General features: G+C 42.6%; 1 protein-coding gene across 1 annotated transcript in view; it reads right to left on the bottom strand.

Moving 5' to 3' along the window:
* Window positions 1-309: 309 nt before the first annotated feature.
* Window positions 310-24498, bottom strand: part of C3H18orf63 (chromosome 3 C18orf63 homolog) — a 40630-nt gene continuing 16441 nt past the window's right edge. The window contains exons 6-14 of the mRNA XM_059724279.1: window positions 24083-24159; window positions 21956-22065; window positions 20620-20716; window positions 18870-18963; window positions 15525-15700; window positions 10880-11968; window positions 10273-10350; window positions 8037-8133; window positions 310-2409 (exon numbers count right to left, since the gene is read on the bottom strand). Of these exons, the coding sequence (XP_059580262.1) occupies window positions 8074-8133; window positions 10273-10350; window positions 10880-11968; window positions 15525-15700; window positions 18870-18963; window positions 20620-20716; window positions 21956-22065; window positions 24083-24159 (1781 nt within the window). The 3' untranslated portion in view covers window positions 310-2409; window positions 8037-8073. The remainder of the gene's footprint in view (window positions 2410-8036; window positions 8134-10272; window positions 10351-10879; window positions 11969-15524; window positions 15701-18869; window positions 18964-20619; window positions 20717-21955; window positions 22066-24082; window positions 24160-24498) is intronic.

Below are 24498 nucleotides of genomic sequence, written 5' to 3'. Positions count from 1 at the left end.
ATTAGCATGCATTGGAGCAGGCATTGGGCACATGTGCAAGTGCCCTTACAGCTCCTCCCTATAATCAGGAAAGAGTGAGAAGGCAGTGACACTCCTTTGAGCTTCTTTAAGCCCGCTTAGACCATTAGCAGGACAGTTCTGCTTATGCTCCCCAATCCCAGTTGACGGTATTCATGCCATCCCCAAAGCAACAGCAGGTTTTTTTTTCCTCATCACACTCAAACCTACATTTAGTTAGGAGGTGTGGCAGTAATTTGTCTGCTGCTCAGCTGATAAATATTTCTGACAACTTAGCAAGGGTGAATTATTCTATGATTTATTTTAAACAGATAACGTAGATTTACAATTATTTTATCATTCTGCATTTGAAGCAGCAAAGAATACAAAATAATATAATATCCACTTTTAAATATATAAATGCAATTCAAAATAACCTGTATCAGTAAAATGGAATGCAAGTGCATTGCAACAAAACATTTGCCTGGTGACAGCTTCCTAGAGAGTAGCTCCGACATCACAATAACTTACTGCAGAAATAACATGCAGCTATTCTGAAGCACATCTTTTCTAACTGTTTCAATAACAGGAAATACGTACTACCTAACATGTAGTCAAATATAATCAAAACTGTGAAAAGATAACTGTTCTGCACCATCTGAAAAGCAGCTTTGCATTTTAATTTTCAGGGAAACAGAAGTGTGATCTTTATTGTTACTCTGAAAACCCACACTGGTGCTGACCTCATTTTTTTGTATTTGCAGATGAGTTCTATTCTGTTCAAGTGCCCAGTTGCTGTCAAACACCAGCCTCAATTAATAAAATGTTATCAATTAATAGGGGAATGGACTTCCATTAAAGAAGAAAAATATTTCATGGCAGAAAACAAGCCAAAACTCCTCATAGTTCTGGCAGAAAAGTTTCTACAAGACGAAGCAAATACAAACAATGCCTTCTGTGTTCCGTCTTGTGGCAAAACCAAATTAAATTATGATTAAATGGAATTCTCGAACGATAACAGTTATCTTGCACTGAAGGGAAAAAAAACCTTGGCAAGCATATACTGCAGTGATGCATACCAGAGAGCATTCATATTATGTATTAGGCTTCAAAACCAAGAGGCCTGATGTATTAAATATCCACCCAAAGAATATATTAAAATATAGTACTCCAAGCAGTAAAAGAAACTAGCACTGTGACACTGGTTATGTCATTTCTATTTCATATACAAAAAGTTACTTATTAAAAAGCAAACTTGTGGAGCGGGCATGTAATAATTGCAAATAAAGATGTATACGGAGTGTAATCTTAGTTGTATTCTGATAAAGCTTTTCAAAAGTATCAGGCAGCTAGCAATATATTTTGTGACTTGTTGAAGGGTGTTACCAACTGGACTTTGATGAATCTTTTACATAATGAATTCATCCCAAAGAACCAGCTCTCATTAGAAATCATACCGACTGTTAAGGATTCTGGTGTTACAAACCCAGCATGCAGATAAATCTTCCAAGAAAGTTGGCATTATTTATTTTCTAAACATTTGTTTAACACTTTGTAAGGCGTACTAAAGAATGAAAAAAGCCTGGGGTTTGGACCAAGTGTGAACTATACTATCTCAAGGGATTGTGACTTTAAACTGACAAACAATTTGGGAGAAATCTTAAGTTTGGTAACAAGTGTTTTAATACTTAATCATTGAAATGACAAGTATTAGACAAAAATAAAAAGATTCCCTCCCAACTAAACGATCCATTTTCAGTTTCGTTAAATTTCCCCTCTCGGCCTTCAACTTGTACAAAAACTCAACTCTACTGAAGTATTTAATGGTCCTCTTGTCGTAGGTATCAGTGATGCTAAAACAGAGCAAATATCACTAAACTCACTGCAGATTCATTTCAGTTCCCTATTTAGGATTCAAACTCGGAAGAAGAGAAAACGAAAGTTTAATTTACAAAAGAAGGAGAACCAGGTAGCTTTCTCAAATAAATACCATCCTATTTATGATTTAGTACAATTCTGGATTCCATTTACCAGGTTGAAGTGCATACCATATCATATTAATTAATTATATATATATATTCTCTTTTAAGTAAAAATGAGAATTTCTGTGCTCTCATAAACGGTCATGGATACCTACACTCAATCTTATTTTCTCTGAAGAACTGCTTCAGTTGCATATTATTATGATAACTTATGAACAGTCCAGTATAAAGACTAAAACCAGTTGTGTTTTAGCATGGAAGATCATTAGTCGTGGAACCAATGGTTGGTTCGTTGGTTGTACCAATGTTGATGAGGCGGGATACTAGCATACTTGGTTCAAAAGGGGAGGAATAGATAGGATGTGAAGAAATCAAGTTTCACCATCTTGTAATGGTCAGCTCCCTGACACTTTACTGCATCCAGAAGCAACTGCAAAATGACATCAAGGGGAGCAAATTATGTATTTCAGGAGCTATATGCACATTGTTTAATTTTAGAACAAACAGGTAGCCAGGATCATAGAAATAAATAATAATAAAGTGTTTTCTTGGTCCATGACTGGTGTTTATTCCACTTGAAAAAAGTTACCAATAGTCTACTATGGACACAATCAAATGGATTATTGGTATGGCTGGAGAACTTTAAGAAATGTATTTTTTTTTTATGGAAGAACTGAGTTTTCATTGAACAACATAGAAATGTTCTATTTCTAGTGAAAATGTCCTAATAAAAACCCAAACATTTTCATCAAAAATATTTTTGTATAAACATTTTATGTTCAATTTAAAAACTTTTTATTAAAAACTGGCTCCCAATAGCTACTACATTCACATAATACAGAATTTACAATTTATTTGATTTCTATACACTTCAAATTAAGAAAACTTATTAAAGAGATTTTTAAAAAAAGAATGAATGCACCCATCCCCTATGATAAGTTATTTTTAATAAAGAAAACAGGAATTTTGGTTTCCTCACTGTGCTGTGCTGGACTATTTGACAAGGCAGAGCTCTGTGGACCATCAAGAGGTGTTCTATGAATCAAGACTGAACTATAGAACAATTTTTAGTTCTGTAACATTTCCCTCTCATTTTTAAAGGTCCTCTAGCACAGTTTCACTCCTTTCTTCTGCAGCTCCCTCTTCTGGTCTAACCCTAGAAGCTCAGCTTTCCTTTTAGCTGCAACTTCTGACAGAAAAAGCAATTTTAATAACTTTATTATAGAGTAAGTGTAGGATATCAAACATCTTCAGATTGGTTTTGGTTTTTTTTTAATTTACACTCTAAAGCAAATCAAAAGTAGACAAACAGATTTGTAAGCTACTGCTGAAAACATTAATCATACCTGGCATTATTAAGCTGTAATGGGTGTGTAGGATTAGCTAAGTCTGAGTTTTATGGCACCTAAGACCAAAAAAAAATCTATTCCACTAGCCATAAAAAAAAAAAAAAAATCAGAGACCTACATTCATTTGGTACTTATGTTTTGGACTACAAAGTTCACCAGGACCTAAATATGGGCTGAATAGCTAAGCATCTAGGTTGCCTATACATGTATTCAGAAGTGGTGTGTGGGGAGGGTAGGGGGTGGGTGGGAGTGCGTTTTAATTACAGCAGTTTTCGGACAGTTACTCTAAAGCACCTCACTGTCATGTGTATTAAGGTTCCCCCCCACCATGTTCCAAAATGGCCATGGGGGTGCTTTAACTAAAGCTGATTTAACAAGGGTTAGTTAAAGCACCCCTGTGGTCATTTTGAAATGCATGACAGAGAGGTGATGCTATGTCTCCTGCATCTCTCCTCTAGGCATTCTTATTAGAATGCTGTAGCCTCCTGTGTCTCTCCCCTGGGCGTTGCGAATGGGGGTTCCTCTCAAATCTCGTCATTGTTCTTAGGAATGATCAATTTGGTCATTGGGGTGACTTCGGGTTGGTTCCCCAGGGGGCCTTTCCTGTCACATCTTTGATGATAAATAATTTCTGATTGGGAGGGAGATGTTTGGTCCCGTCTCCCCTGGTGCCTCCCCTTGGTCGTTCCCATTGTTCCTCCTGTTTGGGGCTTCGCCTCCCCTACACCCCACCTAGGGCCAAACACAATGTCATCACCTGTATTGTTGGAGTTGATGTCCTGTACCTTTTTGGTGCTCTGGCTTGGAATTTTATGGCCGCAGGATAGGGGCAGTGTTTCTATCCCGAGCGCTTCCTACAGCCCCCTTTTCCTCCATTTTTACCTTGTCCAGCTTTGGTACCATTCCATCCCCTGAAGCATCGGCTCTTTCCCGGGTTTGGTACTTGCCGTCAGTCAGCCGTGTCTGGATTCTGGTACTGCTGGGTCCTGCCACACTCCAGTCTTCACTGCAGGCTTTCTCTGTCCACAACAACCCTGTAAGTAAATCCTTAGGCCCTCTCTGGCCCCGTGCTCTCGTGGAGACCCCTTCCTGGGGTAACAACCAGGTCCCCTCACTGGGACTGCCTGATGGCTCTGGCCCCTCTGGGCCGGTTGGAGACTCCACTTATGGTCCCCTCCGCTTGTCTTCTGCTGGGTCTTTTATCCCAGACCCGGGGGTCTGGCCAACCAATCAGTCCCGGCACACTATTATGAAGCATGCCCACACAGACGAGGGAGCTGGTTCCGGCTCCTTTGGGCTTGGACTTTTTTTTCCTTTTGGCTTTTACCCGCAGCTCTGCACACCGTGGTTTCACTTTCGCCACGTTCATCTTCTGGTGTGGTGTCCTGTTGCCTCCACTCCTCGTCCGGTAAGTCTTTTCCACAAATGCAAACACGCATGTCTATTGCTAGCTCTAGTTCCCATGTAAGCTCTGTTGTGATCAGATGTGATTTGGAGTGACACCTAAACCCTACGAACACTCCTAGAGCAGCCTACTTATGCTGGGCTGCTCAAAGCATGCATGATGCACACCAACTAAGCCCAGCAGAAATTGCAGCAGTTGGGCTGGCCAAGGTAGGTGCTGCCACCTACCTCCTGTAAAACAGCCTACTGATTACAATGCTCTCCCAGGAAGTGGGACAGCTAGATATCAGGCCCATCTTAGAACTAAACTCTTCTTCCATGAGAATGCTCCAATTAAAATAAACCAACCCAACCCTGCTCCCCACCCTCATTCCATGAAAAAAGCCACGTCTATATCTGATTCAGGAGGGACCAAGGTAGTACCTCTTTTGAATTTGTCCTTAATCTTAAAATACATTGCTATTTGTAAAAGGAAAGGCCCACATCCTCTTCCAAAAGATTTTATATACAAAAAATATATATATTAAATTTTGGGCCTGGGCTCCTCTTGTGCTGTTTTTATATGAGATGTTCTTGACTTCAATGGAAATACTCCTGATTCATGCCAGAACAATTAAGAATACTGGGACTTTTTATTTCCAGTACCAGTTACTGGAGGTTGCGGATCTTAGCTCCTATTCATTGTAAAAACCGACCCTTTGCTATAATCACTTGTGAGTTTATACAGTCATAAGTCAAATCCCTCCTACACATAATGATTATGAATTCATTTAAAAGATATATGCTGCCTCACAGTAACTGATAAAGGTTCAGGAATAAAACTTTAAGGAGAGAATGTATTGAAAAGCAAATAAGCATTTGCAAACACTGCATTTGAGTGTTCCACCAGCACAACAGGAGGAGAGTAAGATATAAAAGAAAAGCTAGCAAGCAAGAGAACTACATTGTACCAGAGCAAGGCCCCTTGGGGCCAGAGTCTCGGGGTGCATACTAATGTTCTCTTCACTGCGTCTATAGTCATGCAACTTTAAGCTGCATTAGGATAGATTGGAACATCATGTATAAGCTTTTGCTGGTGCCAAGAGCTGTGTGGGAAACCCAATGTAAGAAATGCAGCGTGGTGGGAGGAATTGACAGGGGCTGGTGAGTCCACCGGGGGGTTGTTTATATTAGTGTGTAGGGGCTCGAGGGGGCTAAAAATAGACCAGTCAGCCTTTAGGGTGGGGGGGGTGGTGAATAAGAATAACATAGCGCCAGGGCTGGAGTGAATGTCCGGGCTTTCTCAGCCCAAGGGTTGCCCTGTAAATATGTGCAGACATTTGTTGAATTGGGTTAAACCTGCTCGGGTAAACTAACTTCAACCAGGCCTGCCATTTTCAGTTTAGTACAGTACTAGACTTTAGGCCATCTCCAGCACCAGCTAAACCTTTAGAAGCCTTATATTTTGAAATCTTCAGGATAGTTTTCCTTCTATCATGTGTTGGAACAGATGATATATTGTGAAATGCACTCTTGATCCTGCTTGCAGCATCTGGGCACTATTGTCATGTAACATTGAAATTAGATTAAGTATAAACATTTTGATAATGCTAAGGCTCACATCTTAGCAAAAGTGAAAATGGGATTTTGAGCACCGTGGGTGGTAGCCATACATGGGGCCAGTTCCCTGGCTGCACTGGTGTTGTCATTGGAAGCACAGCTACTGCTCTTTTTGTGCCACCCTGCCCCCAAGCAGGGTCCGTAGCTGAGGCTGGTGCTCCAGTTTCCCCACCCCCTTTATTGCGCTACTGCATCTCGGAATTAATGTCTTTGGTGCCAGGTCCTCACAGTCGCACATAGCCACAAACACAGATGCTGCATGTTGTAGTAGAGACTTCTTGTGAGGTATGGCCATGCCTAAACTGCCTTGTTTTTGAAACTGAAGTGGAATTATTGCATTGCATCTCAAGGACAGATAATCAAATGTTTGATACAGGCACTGGATTTGGTCAGGGCCTAGGTGTGATGGCACTACATGGATCAATGATTAAGGGACTAGGCATGTTTCTAGCAGAACAAAATAGAACGAGATGGATTCATTTCCTGAGATGAACAATCTTAAGAAACACAGAGGGATATGAAATAAACTGCTTGAAAGAGAGGGAATGCATGCCAACCCATCATCATTTATGTTGAAGCCAGAAGCTAGATTGACATGTTATTTAAGCATTTTTCTTTAAGCAAACATTCTTTAAACACTTTTCTCATTATTAATATCCTTTACTCTTCCATTTGTTGTGCATGATGCAGGATGCACACTTCCTTCAGATATGATTCATACAATTCTATTCTTTAAATCACTTGGTATTTTCTTTTGAACTCATAGGCTGTGTCTAGATGAATAGTGCCATGCAGTATGTGGCACCTCAAACATGTCTGCGGCACCATGTACCTCATGTTCAGTTCTCTATGCTGCAAGAGAACAGTGCAGAGCACTTTTTTGACCCCTGGATATTCAGGAGGCTAAAAAACCCACAGGGAAAAAAAAGCATAGTGTACATGGTGGCAGCGTGTGCCACCCAAAGCCAGAGCCTGGCTGGCCGAAGCTGCACTCCGTTGCCAGCCAGGCTTCAAACAGCAGGATTGTCACTGCTGCAACCCTGGGAGGTCCTCAGGACCCCAGGTAAGGTTCCTGGAGCCAGCCCAGTGCTGGCCCCAGCCTCCCCTACCCCACCTGGGGTAACTTGCCACGCACCAGAGGGCACATGTCTTGGGGAAATGCCTGTGCCAACTAGCAGCAGCACAAGGTATGCTGCTGCTAGTTGTCCCCAGGGAACGTAACATCCATGCATGTCTGGATATGGCCACAACTCAGATGTCCAGTCACCATACTAAAACTTACATAGGACTCTATTCAGGTGAAGTAAACTATAGCTTAGATTAAGACTGCCCTCAGAGAATCTAGGTGTTCTTGGTTTGAAGGAAAAAGAATGGAAATAAAAAATTGTCCAGTCATACCTGTGTTTAAAACAAAAAGTCTAAGTACTTGCAAGGTCAGGATTCTTCTCTAGTTTAATAGGTTGCTTACCTGCAGGAAAGGCCATGCTAGGAAAGGAAGGAAAATGGAAAGGCAGCTTTTATTTGCAAGTGTACCAATAAACCAAAAACAAGCTTGTTATTGTGTTAGTATTTTATCTCAGAAGACACTTCTTTGTCTAGTGAGAAGACTCCTTTATAAAGTAGTCCTGAACCTTAAGGATGGGAGCAATTAGTTGTACAGTAGTATTATTATTAAGGAAATCTTTCTGATTTGTAATAGAAATACCTTATATTTTCTTTCTGCATTCTTCTACATCCACAGCTTAGATAGCAGCCTTCCTTATCTTAGATTTCTTTGATTTTGTACAACCTCCTTCTTCCTGCTAACAAATTAAAGCAGGAAAACAAGATTTGTGTTGAATCATGCTTCATCAACAGCTAAGAAGGCAATGCTAGAGAAACAGAAAATATGGCTACAAGGGACCTCGAGGCCTAGTTCAGGGGTGGCCAATCTGTGGCATGCGTGTCACTGTGTTTGTAGCACACAGGGGATAGGGGAGGGGCAGGGAGTAGGAAGCAGAACAGCAGATCAGGGGAAGGAAGGAAGTTCCTCTAGTCTACAGAAGAGAGGACTGAGCGGGGATTTGATAGCAGCTTTCAACTACCTGAAGGGAGGTTCCAAAAAAGATGGGGCTAGACTGTTCTCAGTGGTGGCAGATGACAGAACAAGGAGCAATAGTCTCAAGTTGCAACAAGGGAAGTTTAGGTTAGATATTAGGAAGAATTTTCTCACTAGGAGGGTGGTGAAACACTGGAACAGGTTACCTAGAGAGGTGATAGAATATCCATCCTTGGAGGTTTTTTAAGGCCCGGCTTGACACAGCTCTGGCTGGAATGATGTAATTGAGAGATGGTCCTACTCTGAGTAGGGAATTAGGCTTGATGACCTCCTCAGGTCCTTCCCAACCCTCATTTCCTATGATTCTATGAGGGCATGGGTCTTAATGGGTGGCATACCTGCCAAAAAGGTTGGTCCACTGATATAGTCCATCCCCACTGCACCAAGGAAGAATAAACTATACCTTTAATTATAGCAATTTTTATTGTCTGGTAAAAAATGAAAAGTTAAAACACTTTAAATATATGACAAATTACTTTTGATGGATCTGTGTAAACAATATTCAAAGTGTAGGAATAATATAATACAATGGTAAAAAGGAAGATGAATTTTTAACTGTTGGACAAGCTAGTAGCTAAGATTTCCAAAAACAATTGGTCATGTTTGGAACCCTCAATATTTGGATGCCCTAGCAGAGATCCCTAAATGGAGCCTAATTTTCAAAATATGCGCATTTAACTTGACAGTGCATTTGGAGGGGAGGGAGAAGGGGGAGAGGCAGGGTGTGAAGAGCAGGGCAATGACTCTCTTCCTAAAACAGAATGCTGGTCCCAGAATAAATACAAACAATGATAAATAATAGGATCCCAGTTATTTAATATATTAATAGTTTGGAAAAAGGAAAAGGTATCAAGGTGACAACATGCTAATGATGCAAATTATTTTGAACGATGAAAAGTATAAATGACAAAAGGAAATTTAAGAGGGATCTCATAACAAGATTAATGGGCAATGAGATGGCAGATGAAACTTACTGTTAAAAACAAAAGCTGAAAGGAACAATTTGAATTACTCTATGTATTTCTAAATCCTAATCAGTGGTTTTCAACCTTTCTTTGTACCACGACCCATTTGTAAACTTAGATGGCCAGTCCCAACCCAGTGCCTCTCACTCCCAACCTGTTGCCCCCTGTGCCCAGGCCCCAGCCCCCCAAGTGGGTACGTGTGGGGTATGAGGGATCCCAACCAGCCCCTTGCAGGCTGCACCTCTGCCAGCCAGCAAGGGAAAAGCCACAGATTCCCATGGTTTTTCTCCTTTAAAGGAGAATCCATTCTTAATTTGTTTGTGATCCTTTCATGGAGGGGAGGTGGGGACAGTGGCTCTGACTGCAACCCCAAGTCCAGGGAGGGCCGAAGTCAGAATCACAGCAGGTGCCTTTCTCCTCCCACCTCCTCTTCCCCCACAAGACATGTTAAATAGGGAAAAAATGTTGCCTTGGGTTTGAGTAAATATGATATACTATCATTACCAGGAAGTTTAATGAATCACAATTAAGTTTATATTCCTATGAATGTATTTTTCTACACTTCTTTTTTGTTTAAGTGTGGAATGAGAAAAAGCAACATATACATAAATTAAAGAGAACTGTTAACCTTTTTAGTTAATATGTGTAGATACTAGTATTGAATTTCTGAACGAGTGTTTCAAAATGTTAGTTGGCAAAAATAAATTTCTGAACCATGCAGAAATGCAATTAAAAAAATGTAACTTCCTCAAAAGGTCAGGAGTTGGATTTTACATTTCCTGTTTTGTAAAATTAGATAGTATGCTGAATTCAGAAAGTACATGCTTTCCTTCATATTGCTTAGTTCAAATCCCTGTGGATGTTATTAAACTTTTCACCTGTTGTCTTTTGCCACATCCTTTCTTTGAAACTTTCTTAAAGCGAATCTCTCCTTTGGAGTCTGTCTCTGTAAACATCTTAAAATAGAAGATTTGTTCCTTCATTAAGTAAAATATACAACTACTGCAATTGTTAGAACAGCTCAACTTCTGATTAATGGGTTTTTTTGCTGGATCTCACCATTATAATCCATCCTAATGTGTAACTTTTATTGGCCATTAACACCACCATGAATTATGCAGTTAAATCTATCACTTGCTGTCCAAAGAACATACCACTATCTGTTGGAATCTTATTTTATTGCTGCCCCTCCCGACACTAGCAGCTAACCCGTGCATGGGACGGTACTAATAAGCCAGAGTCCCACATTTCTACAGGCTTTGACATTTTAAAAGACAATAGAAACGAATGAAGACCTGTGGAGAAGACAAATGTCAAGCTATAAAATCTTACAGTCTACCAAACTGATCCTTATAGATGAATTAGATCTTTATGGCATATGTGAGAAATACACAATCTACCCAGTACAGCTTTAAAGAAAATAAAACTCAAATAACCTCAGTGTATATACAATTGGGAAGTACTAGTAAGTATTATTTACTGTACCTGCTCACAGTTTAATTGTGAGTGATGACTGGTTGTCTTAGCATTATATTTCTTTGATGGTTGCAATGATTCTTGATGCTCTTCCCTTTTGACAGCATACATTGTACTATTTAAATCCAATCTGTGACTATTTGACTCTACTCCTTTAGTTTGGCATTTTGTTTGATGCTGCAATATCCTGGAATTTGTAATTTCTTTGTCTGACTTGCAGAACTGCAGATGTGTTTTCTTTGACCCAGGCCTTTCACCAAGAATTTGTGTGGTCTTCTGGTTTGCAAACTTTCTTCCTCTTTTTGTACAGGGGTCAAGGCCTACAGGTATGTTCAATCCTAGATTGGCACTTCCTGTTTGAAGTCCCAATTTGACACTACCAGATAACAAACAGTTTTGCTTTCTGAGTTCAACTTCACTTGAATTGCTATCTGATGCTGAGCCACTAGAAAGAAGAGAATTCATCAGCTGCCTTCCAGGTTCTGTTTTATGGTCACACAAAGATCCACCATGCTTTACTTTGGCATTTGCAGCCACTCTCTGAGGAACATTGCTATTAGTAAGATTGATTGACATATTTTGGACAGGTTTATATACCTGAGGTACACTGGGTTTGTCTACAGGTATTTTAGAGGCTTTTGCATCCCTTACAACCTTTGGGGAACGTTGTAAAACAGTCTGCTTTTTATTTCCATCAACGGCTTTTGTGGCATTTATATTCATTTGCAGCAACTTTCCTTTAAAAATTGGTATAAGTCTGGTGGCACCTTTCCTTTGAGACTCCACGGCTGAATTTTTTGACAGTTTTAAAGACTCAGCCAAGCGAACTGGCAGCTCTGATGGTCCAGGAGTCTGTTGTGGTTGCCTTCTATGGATTGTTTTCGTCATGGCCTCAGCAATAGGCTCCTCTGTACATTGACTGAGATTTGAGAAGATACAAGTTTTTGGGTGATTGAGCAAAAGCTCCATCCTGTGGTTGATTTCTGTACTGCATGATGAAGAACTCAGATGCAGAGTCTCTCTTCTTGAAGGGGCCTGAGTCAGAGAGGCCTTGCAAATGCTTTTGCCAGTCAGATTTGCAAGCTTGGGTTTTGCTCCCTGCAACACATGTTTACCAGAGAAAGAATGCCTTACAAGCAAATCACAAAGCTCACTACAATATATATATAGGATTACTTCACACACCCCATAAATGAAAAATACATAGTCAGGCCTGGCAGTAGGGACCAGAACCCAGAACTCCCCTCTTTATGCATGGCATTCTTCGCTGCACCACAGAATCACATACCTAGTTTCTGCCTCTGAACAGTTTTATACATTTTCCAGGAACAAAACAGAAATAATCCTGGCATAAAGGAGTCAGAATCCAGCACTCCCCTCTGCTTCCAGAGAAATGCCACTACCACTGAAGTAGGAGTCATACTTCCTCTTGCTTGCTTTCCTTGTGGCCTCATGAATCTTGCTTTTGTGACTTCCCAGGGTCTGCTTCAAGAGAAGGGTAGATGAAAACCTAAATGTGGGACTCTTACCCAGCCTACCCCACAGCATGGTGCTTGGGGAACTCTTTATCAGAAGTAGAAGATCTCCTCATAGTAAACTGTATCTAGAACTCTACTTTCTGACTTCCTAGGTAAAAGTGAACAGGTGGTGCTGTGCTTTTATATTGAACTCAGTACTACTGTCAGTTAATACAGTGGTGCTTAACCTTCCAGCCCCCTGGCCAAATCCAACATTGGATCTGTGTACAGGGACTGTATGTGGGTACAGTCCCATGTGTCAGATGTAGCCATCTGCTTGCCTCATGCACTGGTACATGGGACTTTCATCTGGCCTGTTAGGATCCCTACAAGACTGGAAAGTTGCTGGAGGCAGAGTGGTAGCAGTGTTATTTGCTGCAGCTCTGGAAACCACAGCAATTAATACAGTCACTGCTGCACACTGCCTGTGGAGAGATCCATAGGATGGATGATACCACCTCACAGTCCACTGAGTTAGGGTTTAATGCAGAGGTGGGCAAAATGTGGCCCGGGGGCCAGATGCGGCCTGCCAGGCCATTCTATCTGCCCCATGGGACCCCCCAAAATTTAGAAAATTAATATTTATCTGCCCCTGGTTGCCTGTCATGTGGCCCTCGATGGCTTGCCAAAACTCAGTAAGCAGCCCTCTGCCCAAAATAATTGCCTGCCCCTGGTTTAATGCTTCATGTAGCTATCTTCCCTTTGAGTGATCTGGAACCCAAGAAAAAAGAAGCGCTTTCCATGTAGCCCAAAGTCAGATATCTAAACTCCAAGGAGAAGTGGAAATTCAGACGTTCCCTTTGCCTGTTTCCTACTGGCTACCCATAAACACTTCCTTGCTAGGTGACCAAGCAATCTGGATTGCTTTCAGAAAGTACCTAGGTCTCCCCATTCACCTTATAGGAAGTTTAACCATCTAATTTGTAAATCTGAATTATCCTCCTGGAGCAAGTTGCTTACATTTTAGGCACTGGGATGCATAAGAGGAGGCACATTAGAGGCTTGTTAGGATCTGCCCTTGTATTATCTTAGTTTAGTGCTTTCAAAATTTAGACTTATAAGAAGTTGGCAGATTGTCCTCCTTGTCTGTGGTGACTTCTACAGACATCATTATACATTACAGCCTAGATAGCTGTAGAAACTGCAGGACCAGGAAACCAGCCTAACTTTCCTCAGTAAAAAATAAACAAACAGAAGACACGTATGGAAGCCATGTTCAGAATATAAAATTTTTAGAATCTCTCAAATCTTTGTTGAATTCTACATAATTTCAGCTTTCATATTTAAATTTGTTTCTCCCCTGCCACATCCAGTAGAATTCTCAATGTGTAAAACTCAAATTTTCTACAACCCATTTATCTAAACTAGCTATGAATTTTGCCTTGCCCAAGTCCCATCAACTCTAAAGTGTGACCTTTAAAACTTGATTGGAACTATTTAAAGGCTTAAAATCCCAAGCCATTTATTTTTCTCTGATTTTTCTTTTTAAAAAGAAAGAAATTAAATAAAAATATTGCTGTAACATTATGATGCTGAGATATGTTTCTGAAAATAGAAAACTCGGGTTCCCAAAGAATTATTAACTTGGCTCCATAGCACATCAATTTACTTTCCTATTTAGTTATATATTTGTGGCAGAAAACATATGTATCAAGCTCAAACTGTACTATATGAAGCTAAAGTATTAACAGTTGTTCATTGTAGGACATACATTTTTATGTTTTCACAATGTTCTGAAAAACTCCATGAGAAGGTACATGTCTTACCATGAACAACAGGCTATTTAATATATATGTAATGATTTTCACCATTTAAAGGGGACTGAAGCTGTCACTTAATATATATGGGTGACTTTAGAGTACTTTTAAAATGGCAGGAGTCACCTTAATTAAAGCTGTTGCATGTGTTTTAAATGCAAGGTGAAATGGGGTAGTGGTGTCAGAACACCTCATTTCCCTTTATGGCATGTGTATTTAACCAGGGCTTTCTAAGTGGTAAGTACTAATTGCTACCACCAGGTGTAGCTAGCTCTACAGTCAGCCCAGTATCAGCATGGTTCAAATCATTCTTCTTCCTTCATGAGGAAGGAATCATGATCATTCTTTTCCTTTCTGAGGAAAGAGGGTACAGAAGGGGATACTGGAAGGCCGATTCCCACCCATGTACTACAGCCGGCAAGGGAAGCCTTCGGTTGGGTCCCTGAAACCCTCCCGCCTTAATCACTTTCAGACCCCCTGCACACCTCCCCCCATAAGACCCCCTACAGTTCCCACAGACTCTGGGCAGCATGGGTGACAAATAGGAGAGGCATGCCACCTGGTCTGCTAGCACAGTGGTGTGCTCCATGTCGCTCATAAATGCCACGTGCCCCTGGAGGCTGGGGGGGCATGGCGACCACCTGCAGGTGGTGGCAGTGTCAGTGGTATGGCAGCAGGGAGCTCCCACAGGCAGCCATGGTGGTGTCAGCAGCAGGCTGAGTGGGGAGCTCCTGCAGGTGGCTGTGGTATTGGAGGCATGGGGGTGGGGGTGGTGAGTGCTGACCAGCGGTCTGCAACCCTCTGCAGATGCTACCGGCAGTGGCAGTGGCAGCGGCGGGGTGGGGGGTGGGGGTGGTGAGTGGTGACCACTCGCACGCACAGCCGGCACTATCAGCCGCACATTGCACAGGGGGTGCACTGCTAATCTCAGGGGGTGCAAATGCACCTGCATGCACTGCCTACGCATTGCCAGTGATGTTGCTGCTGCCGCTGTTGCTCCAGATGACAGAACCGAGGCTTGCTCAGGCTGGTGCCAAGGCTTACAGCTCAGCTCCTCTACATTGCCTCTTCTCTCCCTTGTGTGCCTTGCATAGCCAGAGGCAGCCCCCAGCAGCTCAGAGAAGCAGGGAGAGCTCAAACCCTCAGAGGGAGGAACCCCTCCCATGAGACCGCCTCAAGTCCAATGACCCCAAGAAACACCCCAGGGTCCCATAAGTGCTGTAAGAACCAGGTAATACCCCACCCCCTGCATCACTGCAGGGAGAGCTCAAACCCCCATTGGGGAGAAACCCCTTCCCACAAGATGCCCTGAAGCCCCAGAAGCACCCAAAAGCCCTCCCTCTCCAGGGTCCCATGCATATTAAGATGCAAATTTCTTACATGCATTAGAGGCTTAGCAAGTTCCTGTGTAGCATATAGTGCTTTACTTGTCATCTGTACTGGAAATCCACATAGGTGAGGAAGATTAGACTTCAGGTCAGAAAGAAAGGTATTTAATATACCTTCTAAATGTACTCTAGGAAAATACTGTACTGGTTGGCTTCTGATGCAATTTATAGGGTACCTGAATAAGTGTTAAGGACAACATAACAAGACCTTTTGTATTTTGTATAATGAAATTATTAATCCTGTTATTTAAAGGATGACCCTATTTACTCATTAAGAAGTCTTCAATAGCAAAACAAATAAACATGCCTATTTTTGCTATTTAAAAAAAATATTTTAAAGATTTGAAATTTTTACTCTACTTAGACAATATTCACCTTCACTCCCTCTGAGTAATACTTTATCCCTTGGGCAGCCCCCCCTGAAATCAACAAGAATTCTTGAAAAATAAAGATGACATACTTGGTATAAATACAAGCAATGAAACTGGCTTTTTTTTTTTTTTTTTTGCTATAACTAGGTAAAAGCTTCAATATTTATATTCTCTTTCAGGCTGTGTTCAATTTTTGGTTATTTATTTATTTTTTTTAATTCTCTCTCTAGAGGATATCCAAATTAGGCCTGTGCGAAGTGACTAGTATTTGCTTCGGATTCGGATTCAGCTGATTCGGGGGACAGTGATTCAATTCGGTGATTCGAATCACTGTGCCAAATCAATTTGGCTAAATCTGATTTGGAGATTTGGCTTCCACTGAATCAGCCAAAATCTCCAAATCGGCCCCATCCCTGCCCGCTCTCCCAGCTCTTTGAAAAAAAAAAATCCCAGCACTCACCGGCTGCTGAACCCCAACCTCTGCCCACTCTCCCAGCTTCCCCACCACCACTATGGCTGCCCCGCCTGCCCCAGCTCCCACCTCTCTAAGACATTTAAAAAAAAAACTTGACACTCACCGGCTGCTGCCAAGTGGGGGGGCGATCCCTGCTGCCTCCCACTGCCCCATGCTACATGTGGGCCCTGAGGCTGCTACAGCTGCTGGTGAGTGCAGGCTTTTTGTTTTTGTTTCCCTTCAAGAGCTCGGAGCTGGGGCGGGTGGGGCAGCCATGGGGAGGCTGGAAGAGTGGGCGGGGCTTGGAGGGCTAGTGGCAGAGTCCCCATGTAGCACGGGGCAGTGGGGGGCTTTGGAGACCACCACCTGCCTGACAGCAGCTGGTGACTAGGAGCTTTTTTTAAAGAGCCAGGAGCTGGGGCCGGGCAGGGCAGCCATGGGACGGTCTGGGAGAGCAGACGGGGGTCGGGGGGGTACTGAGGGAGGCTGAGGGAGCAGGCAGGGGATGGGGCCTGGCAGGGGTCCCCCCATGGTCCGCTCCATCCCTCCTCAAGCTCCCACTCCCCCGCCCCCTACTTATCAGGATGGAGTCCTGGTTTAGTTCCCTGCAGCAGCGAGCCCAGGCTGTCCGAATCTTCGAAGCTCTCTGAATCTTGTCCAAATCGATTCAGAGAGCTTCGAATCAATTCGGATCTTTTCATTGGTCTCCTGATTCGATTTGGATTTGGAGATTTGGCCACCAAATAGGGCCGAATCTCCTCTGAAGCAAATCAGCACCTGAAGCTTCACACAGCCCTAATCCAAATATGTATCTTCCTTTAAATTTTTTTTTTATTATTCACACTTCCTTAAGCATCATCAATTAGGCCAACATGTTTCTCAAGGGTTTCCTTATTGTCCTGACTACCCTCTGCTGGTAACCACTTCAGACAAAATAAAATATCTGAATTAAACATTGCTGATCCCTGCTATAAATACTTTTGGCCAGTGCCAAAAACACCCCAACCCTAACCCATGCCTTGACTTGGCATGCCAGGGACAGACCACAGGGGCCTGATCCTTACTGCTGGTGGCAGCTGCACGCACGCATACTTCCAGGTGAATGGCGGGCGATGGGCCGGCCTAGAGGCACATGTGCAGCTGCTGCCACCATAGAATCCAGCCAAATGCTCTGGAGCTCAGTGCAGGTGTTTGCAGCCTCCTGACTACCTGCCACAGCCAGCCTGGGTACTGGGCAGTCTTAGCAGGTGGCCGGCAGGCTGCAAACAGCTGCACTGGGCTCTAGAGCTCTGGCACCAGCTCCGTGGTGGTGGTGGCTGCATGCATATCTTTGGGTAGATGGTGGGGGAGGGGTCGGGGTTGCACTGCCCCAGAACCCTCTCCCACTGTCTGCCTGGAGGTGTGTGTGCAGCCGCTGCTGCCACTGAGCCAGTGCTGGGGCTCCAGAGCCCAGTGCAGCTGTTTGCAGCCTCCTGGTTGCTGCTGGCCCAGGTGCTGGGCAACTGTTGCCAGCTGTGGAGCTCGGGTTGGTTGCAACAGGGCTTGCAGCCTCCTAGCCACCTACTGCAAGCAGTCCCAGACTCAGTGGCTGGCAGCAGGTGTTCACAGCCCAGGCTGGCTGTGGTATGCTGAGCAAAATGACCTTGCATGCCTTGCTCTGGCATGTGTGCTGGGGGTTGCTGATCCATGATTTATAGTATATATTTTGCAGTATCTGAATGATTGATTGGGGGATTTAAAAAAATGATATACAGAGTATGGAGGATTCTTTTTATCAGATTGCAAAGATTGCAAGGCAAATAAAAAATGAGATCTTATCTTAGATGAGAGTGCCCTCTTTAAAGAGTGGCCTGGAAAGAAAAGAATTCAGTCAATGCTATTTATTTTTTTCATAGGTCTGAAATGATTAATTTTTTTAAAGGGAATTTTTGTGATTTCTTTTTCAGATTAATTATGATGTTGTCTATCTTGTTTTCATGGAATATTATTGAAGACTGAGGAACATGTAGGTTTATAACTTCATGGATATTATGGAGAGAAATCGGACTCCATTTCTGATCTTGCAAATACTTATGAATGTGCTTATCTTTAAACATATGAACATGTTTAAATGTTTGCAGGATCGATACCTGAGAGAAGTAATTTTTTAAAGACTGCGTACAACTCTGTTTTGTTAAAACTGATTTAATCCAGTGCTTGTACAATGTAAAAGAAAATCTATTTCAGTTTTCGTGACCCAGTAAGAACTCTTATTTATGTATCAATGCTACTCAAGAAAGATCTCCAGCAATGCAGATTAGGTCAGATCTGATATCACTCATTAATAAAACCAGGTTCAGAATAAAACAGGGCTCAGAGTAAATATTTTGGACTAGATCCTCTATTGACATAATTCCACTGACTTCAATGAAATTACACCAGCAAAACATTTGATGCTTAATATAGATTAAAGTTTGTATCTTCTCCAGCATGATAAAGGAAAAGGAAATGTAACATAAGAAAATGGTATTAAAAGGATATGTAAAGAGCTGTTCTCCTATCAATTTGAAGTAAACGTTGCAATATGTTTTTGTTTCTCCATGATCCTCTGGAAGACTATACCCATACTAAAAAGAAAATGCATATAAAATGGCATATTGTATAAACAGTTTGGCAAATATAAAAACATGTTGTCGCAGGGCACCTTAGTGCCTGCTCCTAGAGAGAGGAGAAACTGCCAGGGAGAGAGCCCTGGCAGAACCAAGTGAGCACAGCTGCGGGTTGCCGGAGCAACTAAGGGGAGCCAGCTGCCTGTAGGGGGCAGGGCCTGGCCCTTATAAAGCCCAGGGCCGAAGCCAGGCTGGCAGTTCTCTGCCAGCAGCTGGAGAGGCAGGAGCTCCCTCAGCTGAGATATGGAAAGGAGCCTGAGTTGCAAGTACAGCTCATGATAGCCCTGGAGGCTCGAGCTATGATAATGAGTTATGGCCATGCGGCTTGTGGTTATGTTACAGCCTAGGGGCTTGTGGTTTTGCTTTGTGTTTGTGTTATTACACCCGGAGGCTTGGGTGAGGCTGTAGGGGTTGGAGGAGGCCTCAATCACAGGGACCCCAGAGAGTGTGGGGTGCCCTAGCGCCAGGAGGGCGCATTATTGTTCATAGCGCCAGGGAAGGCGCAGCTCGCACGCCAGTGTATGAGCAACTGGCGGCGAGGAGCACGGCCAGTGGGTCGCGGGCGCAACCCGTAGGTTGCAGACGGGGACCTAGACCCCGGATTGCGTGTGGGGGAACATAGACCCCGAAGGCGCAGCTTGCACGCCACTGCGCGAGCAGCTGGCGGCGAGGAGTGCGGCCAGTGGGTAGCGGGCGCAACCCGTAGGTTGTGGACGGGGACCTAGACCCCGGATTGCGTGTGGAGGAGCATAGCCCCCGGCCCCAGGAAAGGGGCGGTATTACTGAGTAGCCCAGTGTGGGCACGGCGAGCCCCAGAGAGGGGGGAACGCCCTTGTACAGTATTGAGTAGCCCAGTGTGGGTGTGGCGAGCCCCGGAGAGGGGGGAACGCCATTATGTATTACTGAGTAGCCCAGTGTGGGCGCGGTGAGCCCCAGAGAGGGGGGAACGCCATTGTGCTTTGTTGAGTAGCCCAGTGTGGGCGCACGGGCATAGCGAGCCCGGCCGCAGGCTAGTGCGGCAATACCCCTCAGACCAAGGCAGGGCGCTGCGGTTGCCCCTGAGAAGACGGGGAGTAGCAGCGCGGGGAGCCAGAGTCAGGGAGGGTATCCATGCGGTTGGCCCATAGGACCGGAGGCCTGCTAGAGAGTCCCGGAGCGGAACCACACCGGCAGGGGAGGCCCAGAGGGGGCTAGACGAGAGTCCCAGCAAGAGGCTGGGCATGAGAGAAGAGGCCCGGGAAGCGGGCGTATAGACCAAACAACGTCCATTACATCTGCGAGGCTTGGGGCGTGGTATTAGGGGCTGGTAGGAGCCACGCATAGCCCATAAGGCTAGGGTGTCCGAGGAACACCCACCGTATCGGGAGACCCCCAGGGGGTCCGGAAGAACCGCGGGGACAGAGGTCCCGAGTAGCCGTGCCCAGGGAGTCATAGGCAGCCTCCCTAATATATTTCCAGCAAGACATGGCGGGTGAGAATTAGAGGGTGCCTTGGGCCGGCCTGTACACGGAGCGAGGGACCTCAAGGAGATCACGGCCCTCCGTGAGGACCCTGCCGTGACACATGTCTCAAAAGTGAAACAAGATTAAGAAAATCCCTTGTGTTTTTTCTTACCAGACTCTTCCAGTGCATCTGGAAGTCTTTATATGAATGAAAAGGAGACTCTGGTGGACTTATGTGGCTGATACTAATGATCTGACCCATTTTCAAGCTGTATGCATGAGGATAAAAAAAGTGCCATATATCACTAATATGACTTACAACATATTTAATAACACTTAGAATGTTTTAAAAGCAAAGTGCAGAAATGTCACTTGGTTTGGTATGGAAACTATATAGTGGGTGAGTCTACACAAGGCGCTTACTGCGTATTATCCTAATAACACTGCATCGTAGTGTGGCGGTTAAAACAGTGTTCATAGTCTACTGTGCAGTGTTAGACTAATATACAGTAAGCATCACAAAATAACCGTGCACTGGAATTACTGTGCAGAAACTCCAGTTATTGCACATTATATCTAGTAATAACTCTAGTTATTGCGCATTTACTTAGTACTTTATTAACTGAATACTAAACTACATGCACAGTATCTAAGGTACATTAATGAATGTAGAGATGCACTCACTGATTTTATTTATAACTTAATGGGAATTATAGAGATCAAATCAACCTGACACTAGTTCTGATCCTGCAAAGACCTATGAACATGCTTGTCTGCAGGATTGGAGTCTGATAGGGGAAGCAATTTTATTCAGCTTGTATACAACTTTTTTTTTTGGTTAGAACCTGTTTAATCCACTGCCTGTACAAACTATGGAACTACGACATTTGTGCTCAGAATGTCATGATGACAGAAGTTCACTTATGAAACAACAATATCAGTTTTAATATAGACCATTTTTTTTTCTTAGAATATAAAACAAAAGCTGGGTAAAAGTGTGACCTACAGTTTTGTATTATTATTTGCAGCACAATTATGGTGTGTGCAGAATAAATAAAACAAAAAATTAAATTGCACCCCCCCCCCCTTTTTTTTTACAGTGATATAATGAAAGGGACATGTGAAAACAAGAATAGCTTGAAAAAAGAAGTGGAAATATTTTTCTTTTAAGTAGTACATTCTGGTAAAACAGAGGAGAAAACATTTTTTCTACATCATAACCATGCATTACTAAAGTTAAAAGGCTAAAAAAATCCAATTTACCATTCACTCTCTATATATTGAATACATACATACAATATTACTTTTAACACTAACTGAATCATTGTTTATATACTTCATTTATATTCTGTATTTTTAAAAATCTAAGTAAGGGAAATAGATTGGTCAGTTTCACTTTTGTTTAAAGCCATTTCCCAGGTTCTAGTCACTAATCCTAACTTCACAGTTTTTGTTGCAAACAATGCAGGTAGCTGTTTGATTCTGTTAAAATTTAAATAAAATCTTACCTTGGTAAGACATAGCACCAATTACTTAAAATGGAATGTCTCTGAATGACTGAATTTTCATTATTGTCGAATATCTTTATGACATGTGTTGAAATATCAAAGTCTTCCAGCTTTAAAAAGAAAATAATTAATTATTTTTAAAAATTCTGCTAAATTTATGCAAAGGGCAAACTTAAATGCGTATAAATATGAATATATTGTTATTCATTTACTGCTCACTTAATACTTACACTTCCAGGAATTCTAAATGTTAAAAGTTGAGGGGCAAGTCTTATAGAAATTAATATGTAAAGATATGGGACTCTGTATAAAGTTCCCCAGATAAAGAGCAATCCCCCATTATTTCATCAGTTCTTTTAAATGCAACTCAGAAAATAACATGTTCTAGCCTTAGGCTACCTAGAGACTGAAACAGATAAGCGTAAAAGCCAAGCAAAAGTACCCAGCAACTATGCGGCTTTGCTCCTCAGGAAAATCAACACCCAAAAGTCTTGCTAAAGGTCAAGCTAAAGTTAAACACTTTTTTAAATAAGGAGAGTCATTGAGAGTCACTGCACTGCCTGTCATGGCTTGTAGCCATCCAGGAACAAGGAAGCCCTTGCTATGAGCATGGTATCTTCAGTCTGTAAGGAAAAAAAAACGTCCCATGCTAGGATTGTACTGAGCTAGTAGTGTAAGTAGGGTGGGATAAGCAGGACACTAGCCCTGGTCAGTGACTTGGAGGGGGCACCAAGACTCCTCAGATATCTTTTCCACGGCAGGGGCAGCACAGCCATAGGAGCCAGGCAGGCACATTCCCATGCTTTGTAGTGTATCTATGGGATAGGGGAGAGAACAAGATGAGTGGAATGCAACCTCCCTCTCCCCCAAGTAAGACTTTGCCATGAGAGGCAGCCCTGCACCAGAGGTATATTCAGGCAGAGAGGGGCAACAAATGGGGTACCAGGAGTGGTCCCATGAAGTCTGTGCTAGCCAGGATGCTACACCAGCATGCTGTGAGCCCATTTCTCAGCTGCAACAGTCTAAGCTCACTGCCTGGGCTCCCCAGTGGTCAGCATAATTCCCTGTCTCCCTAACTCTGTCCCAAGCACTGAAATATTTTCCCACACTTTTGTACTGCATCCATAGTTAATGATGAAACCATACCCAGACAATTTCCATCATTATTGCTTCTGTCATTTTCAAGGTCAAATTGTATGTTGCTCAACAAGAAAAAAAAGTGGAACCCCTTTCTTCTGAGAACCAAGACTATTTGAGAAGACAGAAGTTTCAATTGCAGTCTACTAATCAGTGCACCAGATGATTAAGTATGCCAAGATGCATTCAGCAAAGGTGATATCTTTGTCAGAACCAATACTATTTTTTTTATTCTGAAGCAAGATTGTTGTTAACCATATTCAGAGCACAGCCCACACTGCTCCCATTTTGGGGAAAACAGGACCTCTTTGGTTGTTCTTAATAACTGAGGATAAGATGTTACTTCATGCTGTTAATGGATGAAAGTGAAGGAGAGATTATCTCCTGGGAAATAGTCGTGTAAAAATACCTGTGCCTGATAATCATGGTCAGACTATTTTTTTCTGAAGGCTTCTTTAAACAATAGCTCGAAGGGAATCTTCCTCCCAGAAAGATCTGATTGGCATGACTGTAGCACTTCCATCATACTAATACATGGTATATTTATTTAGTAGAAGATGAGAATAACGTGACCATTTGGGACAAGACTAGGAGCAACGGCCTCAAGCTTCAGCATGGGAAATTTAGTTTGGAGATTAGGAGGAACTTTCTGACTATGAAGATGGTCAGACATTGGAACAGACTACCTAGAAGTTGTGGAATCTCTATCCTTGGAAACTTTGAACAGCATGTTAGACAGACACTTTGCTGGGATGGTCTAGTCAGGGGTGCTCCTAACTTAAGCAGGGAGCCCTAGAAGACTAAATGACCTCCTGAGGTCCCTTCCAGCCCTACTTTCCTATGATAAGAAACTAGTTTGAATAATGTCCAAAAGCAACAGGGAATAAACACATTTTCCCTGTTGGTTATTCTTAAATAAAGCATTGTAGATAAAATAAGACCATAAAGAAGCTTGCAGGATGAATGAAATGATTGATAAAAGTTCTGTACCTCAGGTGGTGGTAGTCGAATTGTAAAAGCCTCCAAACTGATGCAAACTTGGGTTTCTGTTACACTGAGGTCCATAACTGTATTAAAAGTAAAGTAAACTGTATAAAAAGTAATTTTCTCAAATGCAAAGCCAATGTGCTTATATTAAAGGAACCGCTTGTGATTCTGCTCATTGGAGTGGTTTGAAAATCTACAAGGTAAGAATTCCTTAACACTGAAAAAACAACTAATTGCATTTCAATTCTTAAAAATTAAAACAAACTTTGGTCTCTATTTTCTAATATCAATGACTAAACTGCATCCATAAAATTATGTACACACACACAAATACTGTCAGTAACTTGGTTTTGTGTACATGTTGGTGCTTGGATACAAACGTCTACTTGTACAAGCAACTTCCACTTCTGAACATAATT

This window comes from Alligator mississippiensis, chromosome 3, assembly GCF_030867095.1.
Source record: "Alligator mississippiensis isolate rAllMis1 chromosome 3, rAllMis1, whole genome shotgun sequence".
Classification (NCBI taxonomy): Eukaryota; Metazoa; Chordata; order Crocodylia; family Alligatoridae; genus Alligator; species Alligator mississippiensis.
This window is presented reverse-complemented; position numbering and strand designations above follow the sequence as displayed.